The 24861-nt window shown below is 46.5% G+C and overlaps 1 protein-coding gene across 1 annotated transcript in view; it reads right to left on the reverse strand.

The window, feature by feature from the left end:
- Window positions 1–24861, reverse strand: part of CCDC12 (coiled-coil domain containing 12) — a 41871-nt gene that overhangs the window by 12723 nt on the left and 4287 nt on the right. Inside the window, exon 2 of the mRNA XM_072854891.1 lies at window positions 2466–2536. Coding sequence (XP_072710992.1) covers window positions 2466–2536 — 71 coding nt within the window. The remainder of the gene's footprint in view (window positions 1–2465; window positions 2537–24861) is intronic.

Consider the following 24861-nt stretch of genomic DNA (forward strand, 5'->3'; position numbering starts at 1 on the left):
TATAAACTCCCCTGAGAACTTAGATCAGAGATAGCCCAAGCTCAAATTGCTGCGAGTGTATCAGGGTTTTTGCAGAGGGCTTCGTCAGCACTTGTTCCTGCGGTGGTAGCTTGCAGCGTGCAAGATAAAAACAAGGAACAAAAAAAAAAAAAGAGAGAAAAAAAGAGGGGGGTGGGGAGATTTGAGTCGATCAGAAAAAAAACAGGAAGCTGCCAAAAAGTGTGTCGTCACATAGGCAGCGAGAAAATATTAGTAAACCCAGCACCCGTTCTGTCTTTCCTATAAGGTATAAAGGATGGTCTCGGGTGCGGGCTGGCGCAGAAGGTGCGGCTGCAGGTATGGAGGAGGAACCAGCCTGCAGCAAAAGCCCTGGACTGCTGTTTGCTTTTCAGGGCACTCAGTGCACCTAAACCCTGCACGCAGGCCGCAGGATTATTTCTTGAACCACTAGATTTCCCCTCCCCGCGACGTGCTCTTGGTGGTTTTCAGCTTGAGAAAGCAGCACAGCTATTGAGACGCTTGTTTGGGGCGAGGGAGCAGCTCGCAGGGAAGGCAGACTTCAGTTACCGGGACCTCTCGTTTCCCAAATTCAGGGTAAACGCCAGCGCATTATCTCAGCTTACCTTTTGCCACCAGCCAACGGGGCATTAGTGCACAGCAGTTCCCTTTTTCAAAGGGCTGAGAAAATTCAGCTACACTATTGGGAAACACTAATCTAAGACGAAATCAAGTTATCAGCTCGCCGGCCTTCTAGATCTTGTTAAAAACGCACATCCAATTCCGGCAACAGAAAAAGGACATTCAACAAGTAAAGCAAAAGCTAAGAATCATCTCGGCCAAATTTGTGATTCAAACATTTCCTGCAGAGCAGATCTTGCTCTAATTTGCCTTGCAAAGTTACATTTGGATCCCGACAAAACATGCCATGGTTGGATAGACGGACAAAGAGCTACAGAATCCTGCAGGAAAATCGATCTGGAAAGCAAACTTTTTGCCCCAAAAGCTGCCTCCCCAAAGGCATCACTCCCACGTATTTCAGAAGAAGCCCTGTGCCCACGTCTGCAGGGAGTTTGATGCATCGGTACAGAGCTGGCTGGAGATGGGAGTTCCTACTCAACACCTTTGCTCTCTACATATAACCTCAGTGAAGTTTCCAGGGCATCACCCACAGGCAAGGGGAAGGCTTTCTGCTGAACCTGCCACAAGATGAGAGCTCAAAGAAGCGCTCGTGGAAAAAGTGATTTGCCAACTTGACAGTAGTGACGCCAAAGACTTGTATGAAACTGCATCACCTCCGATATGCTCCAGGCTGTTCAGCAGCGGTTAAAAAGAAGCAATCCCCAGCCTGAAAGTCAGTCTGAGTAGAAAAAGAGATTTTTTTCAGAGGTTTAGCAGACCAATTCAGAATTCCAGTTTGGGAGCAGGAGCGCGTGGCTGCTAGCCCAACGGTACCAGCTCATCGTGCAGTAAAGACAGCCCAGGCCTGATGCTCCTCATCAGCGGACCACCGCACGCTGCATCACCTTGCCATGCAGCGTATCGAGTGGCAGGGCTGGAAAGCAAGAGCTGTTTATTCATTATTCATCATTATTTCCAAGATCTCTAGCTCCTGTTTCAGCTTCAGCCCAGACCTCGTGCCTCTTCCGGCACAAAACCCAACCACAGCACCTACAAACAAAGTTCAGTGTCGGTGATGGTTCTCCAGAACCACTCCCAGCCCCAAATCGACGTGGGCAGTTCTCAAGAAAGGATGCATTTTCTGCTGGGAGTTAGTCCCAAGAAGCAGCGAGGATTTTGCTCTACTTTCTCAGCAGAGCACACGTGCTCATCTGCAGCAGCATCTCTGCTGCACACCTCCCACAGAGAAGGTTTCTAGCTGGTAAAGCGATGAGAAAAGGTCACGTCCCGCATCTTCAAACCAAACTTCACCCCCCCATCATCTCCAAAGGAGACCTGGCGGCGTTTTTACCGTCAGGAAACCAACTGCACAGTCAGCTGGTCCTGCCAGGAGCGACACCCTGCCTCGGTTAGTTTTGTGCTCACATTTTCCAGTGACAAGAGAGAACAGCGGTGGGCCACAGTTAAACAGCCACGTGTACCCTGCAGGCCTCTGTTCATGGGGGGGGAAAAAAATCCACACTTAAAATGACACACGTGTGGGGGACAAGAGATGCAGCAATGGCTGTCGAATTCAAGGGAGCCTAAAGCAATGCAGCCTAAATGCTCCCGACACTTCTGATGGCACCACCTTCCCCCTGCTATCCCCAGAAACACTGCAATTCAGCCTCAGGCTTTTCCTCTTTATTCCCCCATGTCAGATCATTTACACCACGAGATCAAATTCACACTAAAAAAAAAAATAAATTGCATGTTAGAAGCCAAGGAAAGATCCTAATTAGCAAACACGAGAGAAGCGCCTGAACAATACATACAAGAGACACAAGTGGGAATAAATAAATAATTACTTGTGCTTGATGGTCTCCTCTTCGTCATCTTCTCTGAACTGCTTGTTCTCAGGTTCGCTGCTGTCCTTATTCTGAAAGAAGAAGTTGATCTGTCAGGCCTTGGCCTCTCTGGAAATGCCAGAGAGCAAACAGCAGCCCAGAAACCCTCCCGGAGGGCACAGGGCAGGCAAACAGCAAGGCACGCTTTGAAATGACTTTTAAATTATGACACCTTTAAATTAAGCCTGTTTTCCTTTTTTCGCCCTTTAGTATTCTGCTCGTACAGATAGCACGATAAACAAATGTAAGAACAGGCAAGGAAAATTTAATTTTCCTCTCGGAGGCGATCACGCCACTCAGCGCTGATAACCCCCTTATTACTGGTAACTGCATCAATTGAGAGAGCCAACAGCGAGTTGCAATCAATAACAGAGCTCAGAAACCTCGTCCGTGTGTGAATTACCACCTTGTGTTAAATGGCAGAGCAAAAAGAGAGGGGCATTGAGCAAAACAGAGGACTGCCAGCAGCCACGTAACGTATGCCTTCCCCGTGTCACTGTGCCAGGGACCTGAAGTTAAATCCCGTGCTCCCCGATCCAGAAGAAAGGATGGATATTATTGCGTTGGTTGAAGGGAACCATAGGCAGACAGAAGAGATAATAAAAGGTTAGGAAGTCAGCAAGCCCACGCTCGGCTGGCTCGCGACGCAGCAGATCACCTCCAAAAGTCCCGGGAGCGCACATCAGCGGGCTTTGCCCAGGTCCCTTTTCTTTCTCCTAAGTAATCACGTCGGACTTTTTAACAGGTTGCAAAACAAACCGGCAGAACTCAAACGGCGATCAGCACAACAAAGGGTCTAATTTCAGCTCCAGAAACACCGTGCAGTAACATAAATCAAATTTATCTTTGTAACAGAGTGTTCAGTACTGTGAAGAGGCTCATTCTGCATCACCCAGACGCTGGCACAAACAGCTTATTAGTCAAGTTACCAATTATATTTATTATCCAGACAGGCACAGATATCGAACATTAGCAATAATGAGCTGGAAAGGGGTTTGTTTGGTCTTCTCACTTATTAACTAATTTCATTCAACCACTGAACAAAGTATGCTCCGTGACAAACACATCTGCCCTTATTTTGCAGAGTATATTGTTATAGCAAACACAGTGAACGAACAACTTCCTTGGAAGCCGTTGCTTTTCCGATTGAACTCCCCCATCATCCTCCAAAGGAAAAGCAAAATGCGGCAGCTCTAGCAGACAGCAGATTAAGTCGTTATTTCCTTGAGCGTGGCCAGTTCCAGGAGGAGTATTACCCAAGTTACCTGGTAATAAATACACAGCGTTTGTAATATCTGGCTACGATTCACATTGCCACAAACGCACGGGGGCTGTTGTGCCAACATTTGTCTCTGCCTTTCAACAGGAACAGCTCAGAGACCAGAGGAATTATTTTCAAGAAATGCCCTTTCATCACACCGCAAAGGTTACCGGTCCTTTTCACCCAATTCAAGAGACGAAGCCCTCTAGGTCAGTCTGTTCAAAGTCTTTTTTCAACCCTGAAATAGGTGCACAGCTCGGTTTGGAAAATTGCGAGGAAAAATTGGTTATAACCAGAACACGACCAACATCACTTGCAGATCAGAAATTACTTTGATTAGTCACTTGCTCTGTTAAAAGCTTCACTGGAGAGTTCGGACATCTCATAGCCAACTTCAGGATAGCAAAATTATTTACCAGCTAAACTTATTCCTAACCTCTGAAAGGACCAGAAAGGTTTCCCTAGTCAACAGCTTACTTATCACGTGCACCTTGACTATATGAACTTTAAAACTCTATTCTGTGACCTGGGTTAAAATTTAGATTACACGCAAACAGGAAGGCGAGCCAGGAAATAGCTCAGTTCTGGTTCAGGCTCATCAGTGACTGGAGTTGTTCAGGTTCAGCTCCTGATCAAAGGGCAAGAAATATGGTCCTGTCTTTTTAAAAAGAAAAAAAAAATAATAATCATTCCTAAAACCAATATTTGGTTCAGTTTTAACTCCCTGTTTGTGATTTTATTTTTAAGTCCATAGTAACCTTGTGATATTTGCACAGACATTTCTTGTTCAATAAAGACCGTGAGCTTGGCTCACATGAGCACGTGCAGCCTGCTGTAACCTTCTGGTGTGAGCTTAGTGCTAGGTAATATTTAGGCGCCCTTCAGTCCACATTATTTAACGCTGTGAGAAGTACATTCTTGCACTCTTAAGTCCCTTCTCATTCCTTTCATCTCTTCATACTTTTAGCGCATGTGCGTAGAGCCTACATCCCCCTCATTCTTGCTAGAATTTTATCCAGGAGGGCTATAAGCAGGTTGTGAAATCCTAAAGAGATATTTGGCAAAAATATTCACATCAAGCCGTGGCTGTTCTTCCCACCGCAAGCCTGCGCTCTTTGCAGCGCTACAAATCTTTCTCTTCCCCATACGCTGAAATAATTTGATATTGAAATCCTACCACTCTTCTAGAGCTTGCCCAAAATCCCCAATTCCAATTTATTCCCCATTACCACCTGAATGTTTTCTAAAGTCCTGGCGATATTCCTAGAAAAATCGAGCACACCACCAACAAATGCAACTTAATGCAACAAGTCCTGTAGTGCCTTCAACCCGGGACTTTTTCTCTGCTACAGCTCTCCTCGTAGTGCCTTCTCGGACGGCGTAGAGCAGGCAACGTGAGAACGGGTGTGGGAGTCTCCCTGGGGATGTCCTGAGCTGGAAAAAACGAGATTGCTCCCTCCTGTACTTCATCAGAAGGGAACAGAGGATAATGAGGACTGCAGCACAGTTCAAGGAGACGGCATAACTGCATGTAACCATTTCCAGCCTGCTCATCACCGACACAAATGCCCTCTAAATTATACTCCCTGCCATCATCCGCCGCTAATCAGGCTCCACCAGACAGATCAGCGTGCAAGTGGAACGCAAACAAGGTCTGAAACGGATGCCTGAAGTCAGGCTTCCCCCCCCACCCACCCCCAGCAAGAGAAATTAATGCTGGTTCCCTGTTTGCAAAACGGTCTGTAAACAAGATTACGGTTTCATGAGCAGAGTGACGAAAACCCCCAGCCACAGGGCAGAGGCGATACGTGGCGAAGAGACCATAAACCAGCAGCGTTGGGAACGGTCGCAGCTCTGAAACGAGGCAGCTCATCACTGACTCTACAAAAAAAAAAAAGGGAGGTTCTAAAGCAATATTTGATAGATGCAGCAGAGGAAGATCACCGCTTCTCTTCCGACTGCCAAGCTTTTTGCCTGCATTTCCAGCCAGGCTGTGCTGCCTTCCCCCAGTACACGCTCCCTACCCACAGCTTACCACGAGGGCTTCCTGCGCTGCTTTCAAGCGCCTGAATTCACATGAGCTGAAAAAAGGCAAAGTTACAAGATGACAGTGGAGGGAGCCATCATGGGTTTCTAAAGATACGTATAAACTGCAGCTGATTCAAAGCGCTTCTCGATGGTTTTATACTGGAGCAGGCAGCAAGTGGGGTGCATGGCTAGCATCACCCGGCCAGCCAGGCTTTGGAGAAGATCCCTCTTCTGCTTTCCACGCTTCCTCACCCAGAATACTGGGGTTTAAATTAAGTCCAAAAGCTGGACTTTAAATTACTCTGGCAGAAAGAGACAATTAAAGTGTCTGCAGCCTTAGAGACTGACCGTGCACAACGGCAGCAGGACACAGAAAGGAAAGGACTGATTTGGTGCTCGCAGCAGCTTGATCTGTTAGATCCCCTAACGGATTTAATTTAATTTATTCCCCATTACCACCCCAATATTTTCTAAAGTCATGGTGACATTCCTGGAAAAAATTCCGTTAGATCCCCTTAGAGATCATTCCTCCTCCGTGAAAACCATAGATGCACCCCATTGCTTGGCAATGCCCGTAGCTTTGGCTAGCGACAGAAAAGTTTTAGCATAGCAAGCTTTGCCTGCATCCCCTGCATTCTCCAGGTAGTTACTCAGAGCATACCCTGATATTATATTCAAAACTAACACTAATGCTTTAGTCTGAACAAATACAGCCCAATTCTTCAGGCAATACCTATCTGAAATCCCTGGGGTATCAACAAAGAGCTGGGGCAGAGCTGAAATGCTGTAGGATGCTGTCCTCGCGTGCAGGCACAGCATCGTCTGCAGAGGGACTGTGTGCGCGCTCGTCCGCTTCAAAAATCATCTGCAAAGGCAGCCGGAGCAGCTCACACTGCATCCATCAGCACTGTAAACGAACCAAGCTAAGATATGAAGCCTTCTTGTTCACATCACCTCGCCTGAGCATAGCCAAGAGGCGGTGGTACTCAGAGAGCCATTAATAACTAGAGGGAAAAGGGGGAAATAACGTTCCCTTGATATTCTGCTTAGTGCAAAAGTGGATGACTAACTGCCCTTGCAGAGACGCGATGGGGGATGGCAACCAACATCTCCTTCCTCCTGCGCACAACCAGCCGTGCAGGCAACGGCTGCGCGATCGTGGAGGAGCTTCCCTCTCCAGCCACTCCTGCAGGTGCAGAACCTGAAACCACACGCAAGATACGGAGCCTGCGGGGAGGATTCTGTGCCTCCTCGGGAGCAAAGGGTTGCAGAACAGCAGATCCCGTTACCGTGATCATTTATTGATACGGAGACAGCCTCTCAAACGTGCAACTTGTCTGACAGCTCTGTATTTTACCGCTGCCCCATCTCTCTCCTCTTTCTTCTCTGCCCATACTGGATTTATGTGATCCCTCAGGACTTTGACACAGCAGCCATGTCCTGGGGTTCTCCACTTTGCTCCAAATTTTTGTCTTAAGATCTGCCCCTTCATCATCCTCTTCAAGTATTTCTATTCAACAGCTGTGTTACAACTTTCATTTCCTAACTCAGGAAAAGAAGTATTCCTCCCCAAAACAACATTTTCCCTAACTACCGGTTCGTTCAAGTGTTTTAATGCGTTTCCCTTTGCTTGCTGGTGGTCACGTCCCACAGGTTGCACAGCAGCAATTCAACTCTCACTACTTTTCGGTTCAACTTCATTTTCTCACATTTCAAACCTTAATGCCACAAAGGAAGGCAAAAATAACCCCTCTGCCGTTCCACTCTCGCTCTAGCGATTCCTCTTTGCAAGGCACCCCGTGGCGAGGTGTTTATTATTAGCAGTAAGTCGTAAGACTGGAGACACACACACAAGTCTACAAGACTGTTCACCAACAGCCTGCAAACAAAGTCATTCCCATCCTTCAGTCTCTGGAAGGAGACACTCCAAAGATAAACTCCCAACATTAAAAAGCTTGCTCGCTTGTAATCTCCCACCTATTTTAATTCGCAGACGTCACAACTGGCAACCCTTGGCTCGTAGCTACCAACAGGAAGACTTTTGCTCCGTGGACTCCCGCTCTTCACAAAGAGGTCTGAGATGAAAAGTCTAATCCACTGCCTGCTCAAGGTGTAAATCCAAGAAGATTTGCATCAGGTTGTTTAAAGAAGGGTGTCAGCTGCCTCTGCAACACCCTCAAGGCCCATAGCAAGCTTTATGTGGGATCAGTTAATACCTTGTGCTCCTAGCTGAACATATATGGGGAACTGGATGATGTCCACAAGGTTCAGAACCTGGGTCCTGCAAGCCTGGGATGTAAACCACGTTATTCGCTCAGCATTAATTGCATTAGTTTGCTTTCTTCCTAGCCAGCACCAGGCAGAGAGAAGAATACATCTGACAGTTCAATATTCAGAGACGAACAGTGACAACTTGGTAAAAAACACTTTGTAAGCACGGCCAAGCATTTACACGTAGCAAGAGGGCAGCGAAGACGACTTCTGGGTCATTGCTAGGGAGATGGGTCCGTCTCCTGTCACCACCCACAACCTCCAGCCCTGCCAGGCAGAAGTTTTATTTGCCTGCTGAAGAACAACTGGATTTTATTGAGCTCCCACTGTAAAATATCAAGCTCCTCCAGCGTTTTGGGGAAAGCACCAGATTTCATGTTCAACCACTTCCCGGACTTCAGGCAGGTTGTGTCACAAAGCAGGAGGTAAGCTTTGATAATCAGAGAGGAACATGGTCGTGGAAGGCATTTCTATCATCTCCTTTCCCAGCGTACAGCCAAACTTTGCATATGAAATTACAAAACATGAGACTTCTTTTTCCTCCAAGTGAACTCTCCTACCCGTCATGTGCTTCCCTGCGTGTGGAGCAGGTCTTGGCTACCTGCAAGAAGCATCTGCTCCAGGGAATACAACATTTTGAGGAATATGAAACTTTCCTCTGGGCTTCAGCGCATTATCATGCTTTTTCCTTGCTGGTAGGATTCTGCCCAGCTATTTGGTGCCTTCCACTGTAATAACAAGGGAAGCAGCTCACTTTGCATCGCATTCCAAGATTTAAGGCCAAAAGGGATGTTTAAATCACCTCACCTGACTTCTAAAATGCCTCTGATCTGGGAAGTCTCAGCCAGTTATCCCTCCACTGCGGCAATCCACATCCGAGTAAAGCATCTTTTCCAAGAAAAGGGAAAGGACACAACCTTATCCTGAAGGCAGCAGATGGAGGAGCCGCTCCTTTCTTTAGCAGCTTCACCTAAAGCCCATACGATGCTATAGCTTATTTCCAGTTGTTGGTTCCTGCCATCACTCACTTCCAAAGAGCATTTTGTACCCGATACATTTAAAGGGTGCAAACACGTGTGCACTATGATCGAGGCCACTTCTCAAATCTTTTTGATAAACCACCAGATTAATGTGGCTCACTCTTCCTACCTTTTTAAGGTGTCTTTTTGGAGTCTTTTTAAGACTCCTGACTTTTTAAGATGTCTCCAAATGCCCGTGCTGGACCACGTGAACCAGGGCAACACGGAGGGAACACAATCCCTCACCCGATACAGGAACCTAAGAACCAGCATCCTTCTCAACACTGCTGGTTTCCCGGAGATGAACCCATTTTATGGATAAGCCCTGTATTTTCCCCCCACAGGTGTACAGAGCACACATCTGTGTGCCCTGCAACCCCTTTTTGCTCAAAAGGGCTCATTCTTAATACAAACAGATGACAATCGCTACTCGGACCTCACCAGCCTTCAGACTTTGAGTCAACTGTCATTAAGCCAGCAGAAAATTTACACATATTTCCAAATGACTAATGGAAATACTGGGTGCACAGGCCCCAAAAAGCAACACTTCTGTCAGATGACAATTCCTCGTTGACAGCTATTAAGCTATCAGTTACCCATTTCAAAGCTGTAATTTTTAACCAGCATGTTGTGCAATACTAACCCTTCACTAAATCAAATTTACGTGACAAAAATGACACTCCCTTTTTCTCACTCCGTTAAAAAGAATTGCAAATCAGGCTTTTCATCATTCTGCTCCACACCCATGGCAGTCAAACTGGCTTCACCCAAGTTACCCCTCTTGCCTTTATTTTTAAAGAGTGGTGTTTTATTAGCACTTTTCCAGTTCTTTGGAATTTATCCAGTATTCAGAAAAGATTTAAATCAAAACGCAGCAGGCTAACAATCTCTTCAGCTGATTATTTTAGGATTCCTAGGTGCAAATTACCTACAACTGATGATTTTAAGTGTTTTTGCTGGATGTCTAATATCCTCTCATCACCGTTGGCCTGGAAAGCAGCTCATCATTCCCATACAACACAAGTGTGTCACTTAACTCCTTCCCAAATACACTTTATAAACTGAACCTTATATTTGTTTCCTTCCCTCCACCGTCTTTTAACAATTTCTGTCTGAAGAATTGCTTCCCCCTCTAATCAGAGTTGGCCTTTACCCCAAGTTACAATAACCAAATTGCCACGTTTTGATATCTGCCTAAATCTTCCAACTTGCACTGCCATTCCTCCCCAGCTTTAGCAGAGCTGCTTTTTCGAATCCCCCAGGCTACTCAGTTGGCCCCGCGTGCCCATATTAAATGCAACCCAGCCAAGGCTCGCCATCCCCTGGCAACCCCTAAAAGTCAACAAAATGACCCGACAGCTTCTCCTCTTCCCAGGAACTAATACCGACTTATTTTCCTTGGGGATTGACCAGAATACTAAAGATCTCCTTATCTTTCATTTCAGGCTTATAGGACGGTCACGTTACCAGTCAAGTGCTTCTTTGGCACAAATAAGTGTCTCTTTTTGAGGAGTTAAAAAGAGGTCAGTGCTGGAACAAAGCAAGTTTGATCTCTCAAGCTATTCTCGACCAGCCAAGCTGTAGCTGTCTCTATTCCCAGTTACTGGCTGCCAAGAGCCAGCGGCAGGGAGCCCGTGCAAGGCAAAGCGCTAGCGTTCGAATCAGCAAGAAGAGCAGCCCATGCAACAGCCTGTCCTCATATCTCCGATAACTGGGAAGCTCCCAGGTCATATAGTCTGATTTTCTACGCAACTTCATCCAGGTAATGAGTATTCACCTTGTTTGGTGGTTACCATTCACCATTTTCTTTGGTATTTCTTTGTAGTGAAGCATACGTGGCGGTCAGGTCAGCTACGAGGTGAGGACAGAGTTACGGTGCCTTGGTCCAAGCATGGCACGTACTAGTACTTTTTGCTTCCTGCTTGGCCAAGACTTAAGCTTAGATGTCCTTGAAGTCTGGCAAGGCACCGCTGTGCAGCCCTGCTCCCACCTCGCTGCTCTTTCAAGACATTTAATGCCAGAATGGAAAAAGCTAAGTCATGAAATGTCACCGAGTAGCCGAATTAGCAATAAAGCATGTTTTAAAACCAATGGAGTTTCAATTCTCTGAGTAGCCAAAAAAAAAAAAAGGATCTCATCATAAAATTTTACAGCAAAAAGTTCTGAACATAAAAACGTCATTAAAGTATACTCAGTACCCGAGATCCACCGATATTTTTCAAAAGCTGTTTGGAATCCATTTGCTTATAGCAACCCTTGCAGTAATTGCATAAAAACATGATTTTTAAGGGCCAGAACTTCTCTGTCCCTGCTGCTTATTCCTTATTGAAGTCCTAATCCTGGTTCAGTCGTAGATGGTTACTATGGAAATGGTTAAATCAGCGCCCGAACAGCGTGACTTCCCATAAGAAACAAACACAAGGAACAAAACTGCCTCTGAAAATTAAACACCCTGGTTTATATCCATGCCTCCAAAAAACAACCTCACATTTCCAAAAGGAAAGGTATTTTAATACTATTTTTTTAATAATGGTGGTGTTTATATAGTAAACAAGCACAAATATTTCTTCCCTTCAAATAACCCAAAATGACTCTTAAGTGGCTGTGGTTTGCTGGTTTAAATATACCTGTTATCACGATTTCAGAACCTGTATGTTTGCATCGCAAACACTGCTGTTAAACAGCAAAGACTGGAGAACGTTTCTGGCACCAAGTTGCTGTCCCCCGGTGAAATTAGTGGCACAAATATTCCCCGAGATCAGAACTACAAACTTTTTGTAAGAAACTGCATACGTGAACACACGTATGAGATGCAGAAAGTTTGAGGGGGAAGAAGTAGGCACTTCTGAGCAGGAAGAACAAGACATTTCAAAGCCAGAACACTTTTTCAGGCAACGAAGAGCTAGAAAAGCCATGGATAAGCTTCTCCATCGCAATACAGCAGAAACATCACTAACTCCTTTCCACGTAGGACATTGTTAAAGCAAAATCTAAGCTACGCAGAGCAAGAGCATTGGGGGAAGTTGGCTGAACCCCTGTGCACACGTAGTCTACCGGTTCCCTCTAACAGCTTTGCCCAACAGACTAATGAAGAACACCGTTTCATGTCAAATCTCCTTGGTATCACCCATTTCAGACAAATTCTTACCATTTTTCTCCGGCTCCTAAATAAGATTACATTTCATTCTCCATCTTCACCCCAGCATTTTTAACGACACCGATCCAGTCATTGCAGTTTGCATCAGCACGAGATGCTGCTCCAACATCGTTACCAATTTTGTTAACGATGGGCATGTGCATGCACTGGTGTCGCTCACATTAGGTGGTTATTAGAGGTGCTCTTGCTGGTTGTTCGAGGTGCTCTGCCACTGCCCTCAAGTCTGGTGCATATGACAAGTCCTCTCCCAATCCCTGTGCCAAGCATCTCCGGTAATCCTCCCTATTAACGCAAAACATTAGCACAAAGCTTTCCTTCACGTGAACTCACCCTCCGCAGCGAAGCCACGGCCCTGGTGCGAAGCCACGGCACGCTGCTGAGAAATACCACTGCAACCCTTCGGTGGGAAGCAGCGGGGAGCCCCACCGCGCTGGCAGGGAAAGGCTTGCACGTCGAAGGAGAACGGATGGAGCTGCCGATTTGCAAAAGCATCAGATAATTAACATTTGACATGTGCTTTTCTGAGGTCTGAGTCTAAAATCGATTCTCCAAAGGAAATATACCCAACCACAGCCACTGCCTGAAACGGAACAAATGCCCATGAGGGACTACTCAACTCCTAGTCTGCAAAGATGCAGGAGGACCATCCATCCTTGAAACGGCAAACGCGTTTGAAGATGGGCAGTAAAGCATCGCTCCCTAACACCCGCTAATACGAGTACCAGTATCAGCGATGGAAAGTTTTATGGGTTTTGTAGCCCTGCGTTCAGAGCCCCGACACATTCGAGAAGATACAGCCAGCCCTTCTGAAAAAGCGGGGCTGGCAGCAGGCAGAGCAGACCATTACAGCTTGTTCTGCCAACAACAAAACGTCTTTATTTGACAGGTTAATGTGCTTGCAAGAGTCATCCCATCCTCCAGTAAAAGCTGGTGATTTACAGGACTCAACACTCAGGAATCAGCTGAATCTCTACCAAAAAAGGGGTTTTAACTCCAGAATTAATTCTGTCTGTTCCAGAGAAACAGTGTGCCTGTTTTAACCCCCACCACATCTTCTTCACTAAGTCACATAATTCCTTTCTACTGTCTGGGAAAAACAAAAAAAACACGTTTAAAAAAAACCACCTCTTAGTTATATTCAGGCCAAGAAGCCACCACTGCCTTTAGCTGACGGGGACAATGTTCCAGTTTATCTTCTTGTTCTCCTCTGGGTTGGGAAGGAAGAGAGGGCCAGGCTGGCTTGGTTGGATTTTAGAGGCATTTCAGTGAGTTAATATGTCACCTCTGTTGCTCTCGGATAAAAGCAGAAACAAAACCAAATGCTACACATGGCCAGTTTCATTTCTCCAAGGAAGGAGGGGAAAAAAAAAAAAGAAAAAAAAAAAGAGAGACTACAATGAAGTTTGTGTTTACACACCCAGAGCTTGCTGACACAGTAAAGGTTTGCTGTAGCCAAGAAGCTCCGTGTGCGAATCCTCCCAATCTTATATAACAAAAAAGTTAGATAAACTACCCAGAGTTTCACAAATGTAAATCGCAGCTTCACCCGCGCTAATTAAGCAGTGCCGCTTGGGCGCAAGACAAACCTAACTCTGCATTTTTGGAGCTGATGATTAACCTATTTTCTGAAGGTCTCTTTTTCCTCTTCATAAATTAAACAAAAAAGCCCGTTGAAAAGCAACGCCAGCCGGCTGTGCAGCAGCACGGCCGCCGCTCCCCAGCTACCCTGCCATGGATTTTCCTTGGCTTTTTTGCATTGGACTTTGTTCTCCCAGGCAGAAAGATGCTGGGGAAACCTGCTTACTGATGGAGATCGCCAGGACCATCCCATCTTTGTTAGTATTATAAATTATTTGCTTGGAGGCTACGAGGGAACTAAACTTTAAGAGAAAATTCCTCTATAACTAACAGCAACCTTACGCTCATATAGCGAAAGGATGGCCCGGCAACACGCAGCCGCTCATTCAGGCTTTTAAAGACACACGTTATTTCAACAGCGAGATTTTAATTTCCCCATCCATGAAATTGGGGTGGTTCAAAACCACCCGAGAGGGATGCCGTGAGGCTAAATGAACACACAGGCTTGGCAAATAACTCAACAATTTCAGAAACGGTGCAACCCAAGTATTTACAATCCAGCAGCAAAGTAACTGGGCGTCACAGGGAGACAGGGCGTTAATAACTGCAGTTTCTCTCTTCTGTGATTCACATAAGGTCACGGCCACAGGGGACTCTCAAGACATGCACCAAACTGGCCGAGAACAAAACACTTAATTGAAAAAACAAAATAGCTCCTCGCAGAAATACGGACACAAAGCCGCCTTTGAACCTTTCCTTCTCCGTACGCCGCAATCCTCCGCCGGGCTGCGGTGGCTGGCAGCAGAGGGGCAGTGCCAAGCCACCTACACCCACCGCAAAGTGTCAGCCAAGCCTCAGCTAACAGTGCAGGGTCGGGTTGAAAATTCAGTTCAGGGCCTCATGTTTTTTGGATAAGGAACAAATATTTTCACTCAAACTTCCTATCTTTAGTTCATCAAGCTGGGCAATAACCAAGGTCTCTGCCCAGTGCTCGAACCCCAAGTCCTGACCTGCTTCAGACTTGTTTTACAGCAGGACAGCGTTAATATTCACTTTTGCCAAGAGCTTGAAACATATGGAAGAAGACAGAATAAAGTGCTCAAAAGCTGAGCTCTGCACTGATTTTTTCAAAAAGCACCAAATATGAGTGGTCCCCTATATTGGTGTGTCTCCATTTTTAATTGGGGGGGTGGGTGTTTGTTGTTTGGGGTTTTTTTGTTTTGTTTTGGGTTTTTTTAAATGACTCTGAAAACCTTTTGAAATGTTTAACTGTTCAGACACCACATGAGATGCTGAAACCCTTGCAGTACCGTAGCAGCACACCAACAATTCAGCTGATGGAGCCAGCAGCAAACACGGCCTCGAGCAAACAGCATGGAAATTTTGCATAAGTATCTGACACGGAAAATAGGCAAAACAAAGTAGACAGCTAACAGGAGAGACCATTAAGAGTTCTTCAAGAAGAGGTCAGCAAGAACCTCAGCTACTTGTCTCCTTGGGAAACTGCCTGGAGAAAGGCTGAATTCCCCATCACTGGAGGGGGAACTGCTGCAGGTACCTCCAGGGAAGACCGTCGTGGTCTGGATGCTCACGCAGTGACGTCCCCATCGGGAAGAGAAGCAGCGGTGCCTCGCCATATGGAGCGGGATGAGCTCGGATGTACCCACAAGGATGCACACCACAGCTCCAACAAGCATATTTTCCCGTAGTTGGGTCTAATTTCTACCTTTCTGCAACAGCTCTAAGGCAGGAAGGAGAATAACGTTGTTTTGTGAGGGGAAAAAACAAGCCCTGCATGTTCCCTCGAAAAAAGGCAAAATGCAGCTTTTGCTGGCCTTGTCTCCAAATTCCTCGCACGGATACAAACGCCCAGAAATTAGATGGGAAGGGAGAAGGGCTCCTCTTCCACCTGCATTGAAGTGTCAGTCCGCAGGAGGGAACGAGCGCACAGGGATTCCCAAAACCAAGCACAGCCCGATAAACACTCAAATCGTGTGGAAGAAAATGTATTACCCATCCATCTGCTCTATGACTGTGCCGAGTAATCCCGACCGCATGGCATTGGATGCATTTTGCCGACGAAGTCAATTATGTCATTCTCTCACCGCTGTCTTTTGGAGAGGCGAGAGTTAAGAGATTGAAAAGCTTTTGTGCCACTGTTACTAATTGCTGCTGGTTTCAGGATGGGAGGGATTCCCCCAGCTTCCCCAGGTCTTAGCAGCTCTGCAGATCCCTGCCTGACTCATAGCAGGTCGTCAGCCTCCGTGCTGCACTTTATCCATCTGCAAGAGATGGCAAGACCAGCCGCCCCTCGAGAGCTGGGGGTCCGGAGCCGTGTCAGAGCAATGCAGGTGGGTGCACTGAAGAAAAGCAAGTTTGGGGGAGTCCAGCATCTCCCAAGGATGAACAGGAGCACTGCACCGCAGAGAGTGCTTGCTGGAAAACCTCAGTCTCGAGTGCCTTTCAAATTCATTAAATCAATTATCCCAGATGCCTCTGTGCCAGCCCCGTGTGTTGTTACTCAAAATAATCCCATCACACTCCATTATTTATACCTGGGCACTGGCTGTCACGGGCTTAAAAATAAATATATCTCGCTTAGCTTCCCAGTTTGTCAGCTCTAGCCCTGGCTCGGTGAGAAGCCTCCTTTCAGGTTGGCCTCACTGGCACTGCCATCCTGCAGCCTGTCCCCTGTCCCTCCAAGGCAGCCGTGCCAAAGCCCCCCTGCATCCCCATCCTCCATCCATCCCCACCAGCCACACCTTCCCATCGCCAGCGCTTCACCTCGCCCCGTGGGAAACCACTTCAAGGACTTACCCTCCCACAAAAGTTAAACCAAACCAACCAAACAAAAGGAAAAAAAAAATTAAAAAGAAAAAAATAAAAATAAAAGCCAGTTAGCTTCCTGAACCAGTTCACGGCGGGGTCAAACACATGCCAGCACAGGCAGCTACAGGCAGGATGCGGCCGCAGTAGGATCAACTCAGACAGGTGTAAAAGCTTGTTAAACTCCAGCCTACAGCCACAGTTTCACAGATGCACGAAAGTCAGCACTTAAAACAAAGATCTGGCCATCCTCCTCCCCACCCCTCCTTTCGCAAGGTCTCCCGGTGAACCAGATCCAGGAGTCGAAGCAGAGAGAAACCAAGTGTTTCCTTTTTCCTCCTGGGTTAGTTTTAACCTGTCTCCCTTTGTTTTAACCTGGCTCCGTTTGTTTTAACCTCAGCTCACGGGAGGGAAGGCGGCAAAAGCAGGGAAGAAGCAGGATCACTTTCTTCCCCAGTAGCGTTGGCTGCATGACAACATCTTGGGAACTACAGCAAAATACTTGTATTTATTTGGCTCCCTTGCACAAAACCTGTCAAACAGCGCATGGAGGAGACAGCTGTGACTGTCACTGTTGCCAGTGATTCCGAGGAGCTGCGAATAAGCAGACGTGAATTTGAGTCTTGACTATAACCGCCAAACCTTGCACATCCCTAAAGGAAAGAGAGAGACCCACCTTCCTACAAAGGCAAGCGCAGCTCCTGATTTCACAGGACTCCCATCAGCGATGTACAGACAAAACACTATTCGCCTGCACGCTTTTACTCCCACCGTTTATTTCTGTGGTGTACAGCGCTGTTTTAACTAATTATCTATTGGCATTCCTCTACTCCCAGACCTTATTTCCCAGCCTTTCCTAACCACAGGGTCACAAAAGATTTCCAGAGCTTAACAAAAAAAAAATAAAAAAACCCAAATATATTTCACACAATCAGCTTCCAAGCCAGAGCTGCCCCACAAGACAAACAAAATGAGTGTTCAAGAATACACTGCTTTTCAGGTTTTACTATCAACAGTTTTCCCTGCGGATTCCAATCAGGCAACGCAACGCCAGAGCCTGCCTGGCCAAGGACCTCACCGCAGACACCAAGAAACACCCCAGATCTCCAGCAAACTCCAGATCCAAATTAACGCCCAAGCCCCCTCGACCCCATCTTCCCCATCACCCCAGGGATGCCCAAGCTCCATCACCCCAGGGATGCCCGGGTCCCGTCACCCCAGACCCCGGGGTACACCAACACGGCTCTGGAGGACCCTCTTGTCTCAAAGTGAACAACCTTCACGGGGTGGCATTGTAGAGAAGTGCCTCGAGGAACATTTCCCAAGGTTAGACGACCGACCGCTCCCGGCCACCCACTGCGCCTGTATTTGTGGCTTGCTGGTGGAAGCACAATCATTTTGTCTGCAGGCTTCCCTCTCCAGCCATTTGAGCACCGCTGCGATAGTTTATTACTTTCCTAATAAAGCCCGAATAGAAATGAAGCCTTTGTAGCCCTAAGTGTGCGTTTTATTCTCGCTGTAATAACTTTACTACGCTCTGTTTCCACAGCAACTGTTTTCTCAGCCGCTTGGTACTTTGCTTTCAGGAATTCAAGGCTGCTTTGCTCCACCAAAATAAAAACTAAGCAGAAAACATACACATCTGAGGACGGCAGCGAGCCAAGCCGCCGTGCCACAAACTGGCCTTCAGACGGAGAAACGGTTCGGTTGCTTCGGTCAGAGTCTGACAGCATTTGCAGACTGACCAACTCTTCGGAACAGCCACGAAAATGGGCGGAAAGGCTCCTCAACCGCAGCGATGGCAGGAAAACGCGGTGCAGAGCTACGCTGCAAAGGAAACGAGCAGCGCCGTGACCTTCCTCCCCCTCCTACCTCTCTTGCCAGCACGGACAGGCGTGGAGAAGCAGGGAAGCGATCTGGCTGCAAAGCGAAGGCAACGTTAAACAAAAGGTTGGGCTGCAGCCAAAGCAATTTTTTCCGACGTGATGCACGACACAGCCACGAAAGCTTTAGTGCCGGCACAGGGATGCAGAGCGAAGGAGCAGGTGGGAGACCCTTCCTCCCCGCACAAACACAGCCTAAAGGTCATACAGCCTCGGAGGGAAGGCTCCTGCTTTTTTGCCTCGTTCAAGGCTTTTGGGCCAACAGAGCAGGAGAAACAGTTACGCGGCTATTAGGCTCGTTAGGTTATTGCATTACGAAGGCTCGGTGCGGAGAAAGGCATCTCCCCTGCTCAGGTGAGCTCGCACATCAGCACGGCAGCCGAGCACGGGCTGAGCCTGCACAATGATCTCCACCTCAGTTTTGTGGACGGACACTTTTGGAAAACGATCAGCATCCCCTTGAGCCGCCAGATATTCTATTTTAAAAGGAGAGGAATACCCAGGTCTTTTACTGGGAAATTACCTGGTAGCGGATCCTGTTATTTAGCTACAGCAATCAAATGCTGTCCCAGAATTTAATAGCAGCAAAGCCAAGTACAAAAGGAAAAAGAAAGCCTGTACATCCAGAACATGCCTGCACAATAAGGTCTGTCTACGATTGTAAATGCTAAATACTATTTTCACACCAGGGGCTTTCTTCCATACAACCGTTCCTCCCCAAGTCACAGAAAAAGTACTACACCGTCCACTTTAGGAGTGGAGAAAGCGAGGGAAGGCTGCAAGGAAGGAGAAGGTGGAATCCGAATGCAGGAACTGATGTGTATATATATGCGCACTTATATTATATGGACAATACTGAAATACATGCCTACAACAAGCATTTCCACAGAAGCCAACAGCACAGCCATCTGCTCTACTCCCTTGGAAACTCAAACGCTACAGACAAAGGATGCTTATTAAGCTGCTTTATACTTTGCCATGCCGGTTTCAGGGCATTTCAAAGCAGAGATCACATTATTTGTTTTACCTATTAGTCTCTCGTATTATTTTTTACGCCTAGATACAACTAAACATTTTGGGAGAGCTCTTAAGCTGATCTGACAGAGAACCTGAGCAGGCATCTACTTTTTGCCTCTTTTCAGTGCCACCAACACTCACCTTGGCACAAAATCCCCAGCAGTCCCAAGCAACCTGGATTTTTACAGCACAGGTGAGGATATAACCCAGGGCCTAAGACCAGTTCCTCCACAAACCCACAGGCATTCCTGTTGTTTACTTCTGTGCCTTGTCTCGCACAAAGCCGTGGGAATAACCTGAAGCTGGCACGTTTTTTGGCACAAATCCATTTGCATCCCAAAAGACACAGGAATGATAGCAAAATCAAGGGAAGAGAAGGGTAGTATGCCTCGTCATAAGAGCTGCACAAGCTCAAACAATCTGCGATAGCTGCAAGAAACAGGTGAAATGTGGATATTTACAGAATAGATTTTCTTATTTCAGCTTGTCCCTAACTTTTGGCAAACGACCTCCGGTCTTAGATGCTTCACATTGTCTTCGCCACCAGCCTTGCTTACACCTTCAAGGTGCTTTGCTGCCCTTCGCTGCCTCCCATCACGCTGCTAAAGGTCACTTGATTTTTCCTTATTAACAACGTCCCTTGTGGCTGTCCTAAATCCACTCGGGAATGCATTTGCTGCTTAGATCAGCTTTGGATCCCCATTTCTGCACCACGTTTGCAGCTTAAGGAGCGAGTCTGAAAGTTCACGTATACGCTGCTTTTCCCTGTCAGCATTTGTACGTCAAATTTCTTTCTTCCAGATGAAAATACGTTACCCTTGAAATGATCAATGCTTTACACTAGAAGATCTGAGGAGCAGGATGATTTGCGCTTGCTGTATTTATGGAACTAAGGGCATCAGGAAAACAAATGTCGAGCCCTAGTTAAAAAACAAAAAGATGCTGTGAGTTGTCAAAGGAAATAGAAGCAAATTCGAATAAAGGAAAAGCTTTTAAAAGCTTCAAAAATTGAATGTGAAAGGGAATCAAACACTTACATGGGAAGAAAAGCTTCAAACCGACCTTTAACTATATTGCTCTTGTTCAACAAACACCTTCTTGTATTTAACCACAATTTACAAAGACAAAGAGCTCAGGACCATGCTGATATTGCCTTCCCAGTAATAACCATCGTGCATTTCCTTCAAGAAGAGATGCCAAGTGAAATTTTTGCAGGAATTGCTGTAGGTTCAGGCCTGCTTTCCTATAAATTTGACTCCTGGGTAAGCTCTCCAAGGTTTCATAAAGCAGGAGGCTCCAATCAAAACATTTTCCACAGTGAAACTTCACAACAAATCTCCCAAATCGGTTCCCTGATAGCTGGTAACAGCTGAGCTCACACTGAATCTTTCAGTAGGGTGGTAAAAAAAGTCTCCTTCTATATCCAACATCTTTTCCTGAAGCTTGTAGGGGCCTCGTAGCTACAGAGCGCCCACCCTCCATCACTCCGGCACAAAACCGGTCAACGAGGCCAGCAGCTAGGGAGGAGACACACAATCCCACCAGCCTGGCATCCTTGGGAAAACAGGGTTTCTCTGTTAAAAAATAAAAAGCTACCCACAGCAGGTAATTTAAATAACCTAAAGAACAAGTAGTTATAGAGACAAGTTTATCCATTTGAAGGTTAAACAAGATTTCCCCAGCGGAGAGCTCACACAGCATCCGTACCTCCTGTCGCTACCACAACTCATCCCTCTGACTCTGCGTTACCCTTTGGAGCTCCTGCTCGTTCGGCACGGGCGCGCTATCAGCGACAGATGAAAAGAAGTTTCGTGGCACTTATTATTTCCATGGAGCCCGTTCAAAAGCTCCAGCAAAAAGGCAACCCAGACAGCACAGCTGGGACTACCGAGCGGTAGATTAAAGGAGCCAAGGTTTTAGCACTGTCTAGTTTGGGTTGAAAAGGAGCGCTTAATCTTTTTTTATGGGTAGAGATGAAAAGAGAAAAATTATGTAAAAACCCTCTGTCCATTACCATGGCGATGCAAAAGTAAGTCAAGATTAATGAGCATCAGGAAAATCAGATCTCAAACTTTTTGCTGGTTTCTCCTAGGAAAGTTAACCCTCTATCTACAAGATAGGCATGGGGCTCCCGACAGGATTTATTAGCTCACTGTGGTTTCATACTAAAAAAAGACGGAAAACATCCGCATGGTCTTTTCAAAGATTTTTGCCTCCGAGTACCAGCTTCTGCTGAGCTGCTCCGCTGGCCCTCTGACAAAGCACCAACGGTGCCTGCTGCGAATGGCAAAAAGCAATATGAAAAAGAGGGTCTAAGACAAGCTGGCTCTGCCTAAAGCATCTGCTTGTACTAGCCTTGGCCTAAGGAACAGCACCCCAAACATCCCGGGAGCGGCCCTGACAGTTCAGAAGCACGTGCGGTGGGTGAGGGATGGGGAGGTGACAGCCGTACCGGAGAGGAAAGGATGTCACGGCTCAAATGGGACTAGCGGTGAGGACTTCTGGTGCTTATCATGCCCCTATCTCTCCCTTCCATTTAATCAGTCCAATTTGCTTTACATCTCCCCACGGGTCATCCTTTCCCACTCTGCCACGTCTCCTTGCCACGCTGGCCCATCCTTCCTGAACTGCTGAGCCTCAGACAGGACACAGCAGCCCATCACAGAGCCAAATGAAACAGAAAAGGATTGCTACACGTGTCTTCCTAGCGCAGAGCTGCTCCATCAGATGAGTCCGACGCTGCCAGCTGCCCTTCCCTCTCCAACCTACCGCCATCCAAATCCTCCCCGCACGCGGTGGACTTTGCTGCCTCTTCGTCTTTACAGGGGCCGCAAGCTGTATTTTAGAAACAGGAGAAAGAAATCACCCTGAAACCCTAGAAACCAGCAGGGAAAGGGAAGAAGTGGATCCAAAGCTCCTCTCAACACTGTAACTGCATTCAGCGTACGACAGCGTGACCCAGCACGCCTTAAACCTCTCCGCTCGCAGTCTCACAAAGCCAAATTTGGGAAGTTTCCTCTGAACACCCTCCTTTCCCCTGTCGTCCAAATTAACCCAGCAGCACCATGCCACAGCCCCGTCACGCCACTGGCAGCCATGAAGTATTTCCTCTCATTTCAATAGAGCCACACACAAGATTATTTCACCAGCTGGATCAAAGGAGCAGACCCAGGTTACAAGCAGCATCCGAGACGACAGTTCCTCTATTTGGATATCTCTTGCTAAAAATAAGTAGCTGTGGGAAAAGTACTTAGCTCCTTGCAAGAAAGATAACGTACGTACTTCTTTATTTCACTACTTCTTCGCTTCTCTGGTGCTATCCAGAGGAAAAGCCTATCAAAGCCTTTACTAAATATATATACACATATTTTTAACTAAAATAAAATTCTTCCCTAAGCCAAAAGCATTTGTGGATGACACACGCGCTATATTGGGATACCTAAACTGACTAAAGGGCTTGTGCCCTTCCCCTCTCCCGCCCTTTTTTACCAGCACAGTTTTCCTTATCATGAATGGATTCCCAAAGCAGCTCAGCTTTTGCAGACCTCAATATTTTTAAGATGCAAGCTCCGATTTACAAGGTGCTTACAGACACATCGCAGGACGTGCCTGCTGGAAGAACTGACATTACGTGGTGATTTTAACGGGATTCGAAGAAAGGAGAAACTGCGGTACACGCCGAGCCCAAGCAAAGACTTCGTCTAACTCCAAACCAGGCAGATGTGAATGCATCAGAGAACCGGTTTCAAGGGCAACCTGCAGACAAGCATTTCATAAATACAAGTAACTACAGTTAATTATCAACTTGCTCAGCAGAAAGCTGTGGTTATGGAAATACGGCTTCTTGTGTATTAAGGAGAGGACCTGCAACAAAATTCAAGTTTTCAGATAGGCAGGGACGACAGCTCCCCTTATACCAGCCAGCAGTGATCAACAGAGCTATCTCGTGACTTCTTATCTAGGACAAGGACTCGCTTTCTGCTCCAAACACCATTTTGGACTGAACCCTCCATTAAGCAGACAAAGCCCCCCAAAAGCTTCAATCCAATCTGGAGCACAATAATTTTACAGTCGAGGTGGTGCAAGTGCTTTCAGCTTTTCACGGGAAGCGCCACACCGCTGCATTCCTTTTTTAATCTGGAAAATTGCAAAGTGCTATTGAAACTCAGCCTGTAAGGTCTCCATCCTGAAAATACCCATAGTTTTGCATATCTTGCTGCTGGTCAAACTGCTCCAGCTTGCTCTGGCAAGTGCTTGCAGGACCTTGGTGTGTGCAAACACAAAATCACCTCCAGCCAGGGAGCATTAAACAGATTCAGGAGACCTTGCCCTCCCATTTTGCTTCAAAATGTATAGGTAGGCAATAGTCAGGAACAGTTAAACTAAAGACACTACAGTCGTGCTAAGCTAAAGCTTAAATTGAGCAAAAGTTTTTCTTCAGCTAAAAAAAAAAAGTCTTCCTGAGAAACGCAAACAGAATGTTTTAATCTGATTTTCAGCCATTAGGCATGGAAAAAAAAAGACATAGCAGATAATTGGGGCTTTATCGCACCAATACTGCAAGGAGAAAGCCTCAGCACCATCATTAGCATCAGCACAACGAGCCTCGGGCAGAGTGCTACGGACCAGTTCAACACTCACGCAGCTTTTACTGTCTGTACTCAGTCCTTTGAAAAATAAAAGCCATATGAAGAATCCCGTTCTTCAGCCCTTAACCCCACAAACGCCTTCCTTCAGGAGAGGTCTGCAATACATGGCACAGTGTATTTAGGAGAAGGCTGGCCCCGCTTTCCCCCACGGCAGGACCTCGGGAGCTGGAACCGTTTGCTACTTAAAACAAAACAAGAAAAAAAAAAACCAACAGCCTTAAACTTGAAAAGACCTACGTCACTGTGTGACCTTTCGCAAGGCTCCCTGCAAAAGCTTGGTGGGGTTTTCCTGTTAATTGAACGTGGCAGTGAAAACATGAGCTAAGCGTCGGTTATATAAGCGACCAGCTTCAGAAAGATTTTTTTTTTTAAATGTCATAAGCTGGCAGAAAATGTGCACAGCCCCGTTAAAGACTACGGTACTTCCCTGTGTGTTTCCTCTCCTGCGTTCTCTAGCAGAAAGCTTACCTTCGAGGCTGCTCCCACCACCTTTTCATTTGACTCTCCAATGGCTTCTAGATAACAGGATACTCTGGGGTTTTTTTCAGATTTGCTTTCCTTGGTTTGAGATTTTTGCAGGGTATAAAACAGGGAGAGATGATCTTTCAATTTGCAGGACTCACAGAAACGGTTAACAACGCTCATACAAAGCAAAAAAAAAAAAACCA

Source organism: Ciconia boyciana, chromosome 2 (assembly GCF_034638445.1).
Source record: "Ciconia boyciana chromosome 2, ASM3463844v1, whole genome shotgun sequence".
NCBI classification, from domain to species: Eukaryota; Metazoa; Chordata; class Aves; order Ciconiiformes; family Ciconiidae; genus Ciconia; species Ciconia boyciana.